The sequence below is a fragment of the Nannochloropsis gaditana genome, assembly GCF_000240725.1.
Source record: "Nannochloropsis gaditana CCMP526 unplaced genomic scaffold scaffold716, whole genome shotgun sequence".
Lineage (NCBI taxonomy): Eukaryota > Eustigmatophyceae > Eustigmatales > Monodopsidaceae > Microchloropsis > Microchloropsis gaditana.
The window spans coordinates 9,453-12,534 of record NW_005803237.1 but is presented as its reverse complement, the minus strand read 5'-3'; the positions used below and the strand labels follow the sequence as shown (position 1 = coordinate 12,534).

At 59.4% G+C, this 3,082-nt stretch overlaps 1 protein-coding gene across 1 annotated transcript; it reads right to left on the bottom strand.

Annotated features, from left to right (window-relative positions):
* Positions 1-791: 791 nt before the first annotated feature.
* On the bottom strand, positions 792-1,643 carry NGA_0476400 (NADH dehydrogenase; the record flags this gene model as incomplete). Its single annotated transcript, XM_005853833.1, has 1 exon — positions 792-1,643. One exon carries the CDS (start codon positions 1,641-1,643, stop codon positions 792-794), a length of 852 nt encoding a protein of 283 aa, XP_005853895.1.
* Positions 1,644-3,082: the final 1,439 nt, after the last annotated feature.

Below are 3,082 nucleotides of genomic sequence, written 5' to 3'. Positions count from 1 at the left end.
AAAGCGGCCAAAGAGGCGGCGGACAAAAAGTGAGGGGGGGGGGAGGTGGAATTACGGAGGGGAAGGTGGAGGGAGGGAACGTCAGGCGGGAGGTGGTGACCTTGAATGGTGGCGGTGTGTGGAGCGTGCATGTGTTGGACGGTGTGTGTGATGTGCTTGGAAGGACGGGGCGCGAGGGAAAAGAGCCGGGAGGAGGCAACCGCGCCGAGGGAGGGCAGGAGGGAGGGCAGTGACCGCACGATAGAAGCAGGGCGCCTCCTTTTGCGGAGAGGAAGGTGGTCTTCCCCTCTTTCTTCGCCTGAAGAAGCAGAGACTCCAGAAAGCGTGCCAAAGGGAAGCGCGCACCGGCGGGGGGGCGGGGGCTGATAGAGCTTGTCCTCCTCCGTCCTGCTGGCGCCTATCGAGCCCAGGGCGGGAAGGGATTGGTCACTGCGCTTGCCTGACGCAGCGGCGCTTCCTGAGGGCTCCGCTGGGTGATTTCTTTCTGGGAGGGGAGCGTGTGCACTCCTTTGACCTTTTCGTATCTCCTTCGATCTTGGTGTCGTCAATCGTCTCCCTGAGCAGCATTTTAAGCGCGAGAGGGAGGGAGCGAGGAAAGGAAGAATGTGACGGGAAAATGGCGGCTTCCGACTCTCAATCATTGCTTTAGATCCTGCTTAGGCAATTTTATGGTTTTGTACATCTCCGGCCGCAGGCTTCGCTCTTTCCCTTTTTCCTCCTTCCTCCCCTCCCTCCGCCTTCCCTCCTCTTCCCTCCTTCCCTCCCTCCTTCCTCCTTTTCTATTTCCCTTCCTAAACCACGCCCTTCCATGGTCGGCCGTACACCTCTTCACAAACCACCTCCTCCATGGGAAAGCGCAGGGAGGGGGGAGGTTGCTTGGAGGAGACCGCGTGCCCCTCCTTCCCGCCCTGCGCCGCTTCTTCCCCCGGGGTGGCCGCATATCCCAGGGAGACCACCACCGGGAGCACGTACCGAGTCGGAAGCCCGAGCAAATGCCGCAGTCGCCGGGCGTCGAAGCCTTCCATGGGGCAGGTGGTGAGGCCGTGGGAGGAAGCAGCCAGCATGAAGGTCATGGCGGCCAGCATCGTGTTCTTCACGGCCCAGGTCTCCGGGCGTTCCAATCGTGGCACCGCTTTAAACCACCCGACCACGTGCATTGCCACGCGCTTGCCCCAATACAAGCACCATCGAAGCAGGGAGAAAGGATACCCGGTAGAAAAAAGGTTGGCAAAGAAAGGTATCTTCTTCAAAAATCCTTCGGGAAACGTGCCGGCCTGGCGCAGGAGCACCACCACCTGGGGCATCAATCGGCTGCTCTCCACGTCCGCCGCAAACACCACGGTGACCGGCGCGGTCCGAACACGGTTGCCGTTGGCACCCAGCATAGCTTGATGGCCGACCTTGTCGCGGAGGGTGGGATCTCGGATGACAACCAGTTTGAACGGCTGGATATTAAACGAAGAAGGGGCCCGCTGGGTCAAGCGGAGAAGCTCATTCAAGGTCGAAATATGCACAGGTTTGTGGGAAGCGTAATGGGTGTTGGAAAACCGACTGTGCACGATCTGAGAGAAAGGTCCAGCGAGAAGGGACACACTTGCGCCACTCGGTGCGGAAATAGCGTCCCCTGCACCGTGCACAGCCATAGAGCAGGGTGGAGGAGGTTGATATACAGGGATGGCTGGCACTGCCCTAACCAGGAAGGCTTTTTGCATGGGCAATAGCACCAGAAGAAGAAAAGCAATAAGGATTGGACGCATCGCCATATGCCTGTCGAAAGCAGAGGACGGGAATGATTTGAAACCTTTATAAGTTGAGCAAGCGAACGAGGGCGTAGTTGCTACTTCCTCCTCACACAAGCAGCCGGCACAAAGCTTCGTCCGTTTCTTTGAAAGGGTCGGAGAAATCCCAAGCCCATGCGACGAGGGAGAGAGCGCGTTGTCGTCAAATCATGATTGGGGCATCGACGCGTGCCACGCCGTGCGCTGGGCCCTGTTTCGGTGGCGTGCTTTTTCCATGTGCCTCGTCTTCGTCAAGCCGTCGCTGGGAGCGAGCGCCGGCTCCGAGTCAAAGCAACCACGTGCTGAGTTTAATCCGACGCCAGACAAGGACGACACGCCCACGCAAGCCAGCCCTCGGCATGGCCAATTCACCGACTGTCCTGATTTTGGCACGCACTGCATGCACAGCAGTTTATGCTCTGGGCTTGTGAACGCATGTGAATCCCTGCTTAGACGAGAACATCTCCAACTCGCCAGTCCCCCTCAACCTGCGTGCATCTGCCTTCCCGCCCCTCCAATGTCCTTCCCGTGTCACAGATAGCGTCCGACCCAAGCAGACATCATGTTCGCCGCCCGTTCCTCCCTTCGCCCTGCTGCCATGGGCGCTGTGGCCTGTGCCGTGCGCTCCATTTCCTCCACGAAAGCGACCGCTGCCCGGGTTGCAGTTGTCGGCGCATCTGGCGGTATCGGGCAACCTTTATCCATGCTACTCAAATTGGACCCCAGCATCAAGGAATTGAACCTGTACGACATCGTCCATACACCCGGTGTGGCTGCAGACCTTTCTCACATCCCTTTCCCCGCCAAAGTGACTGGCTACAAGGGCGCAGATTCCATCCACGCCGCCCTGGAGGGATGCGACGTGATCGTGGTTCCCGCGGGTGTTCCTCGTAAACCAGGCATGACCCGAGACGACCTTTTCAACATCAACGCCGGTATCGTCAAGACCATTGCAGAGGCCTCCGCCAAAGTGGCTCCCAAGGCCTGTTACCTCATCATCTCCAACCCGGTGAATTCCACCGTCCCCATTTTTGCGGAGGTCTTGAAGAAGGTAGGTCTGAGGGGATGGCAAGACAGGGCGTGCGACCATGGGCCAAGATGTCTGGAAGGACGTCTGGAAGCACGGAGGGTGGCACAGGGGGCGCCGCTGACATGACGTACCCGGCTGGCGTGCATGGAAGTTGGGGGGGGAGGGGGAAGAGGAGATGAAGAGGAGGTAAAGAGGAGGACGGGGGCCGCTCGTTCCGCTAAAAGGCTCTGTGGACGCACCGGGCCTTCCAGTTGCGCAGGTCGCTCCAGCGACG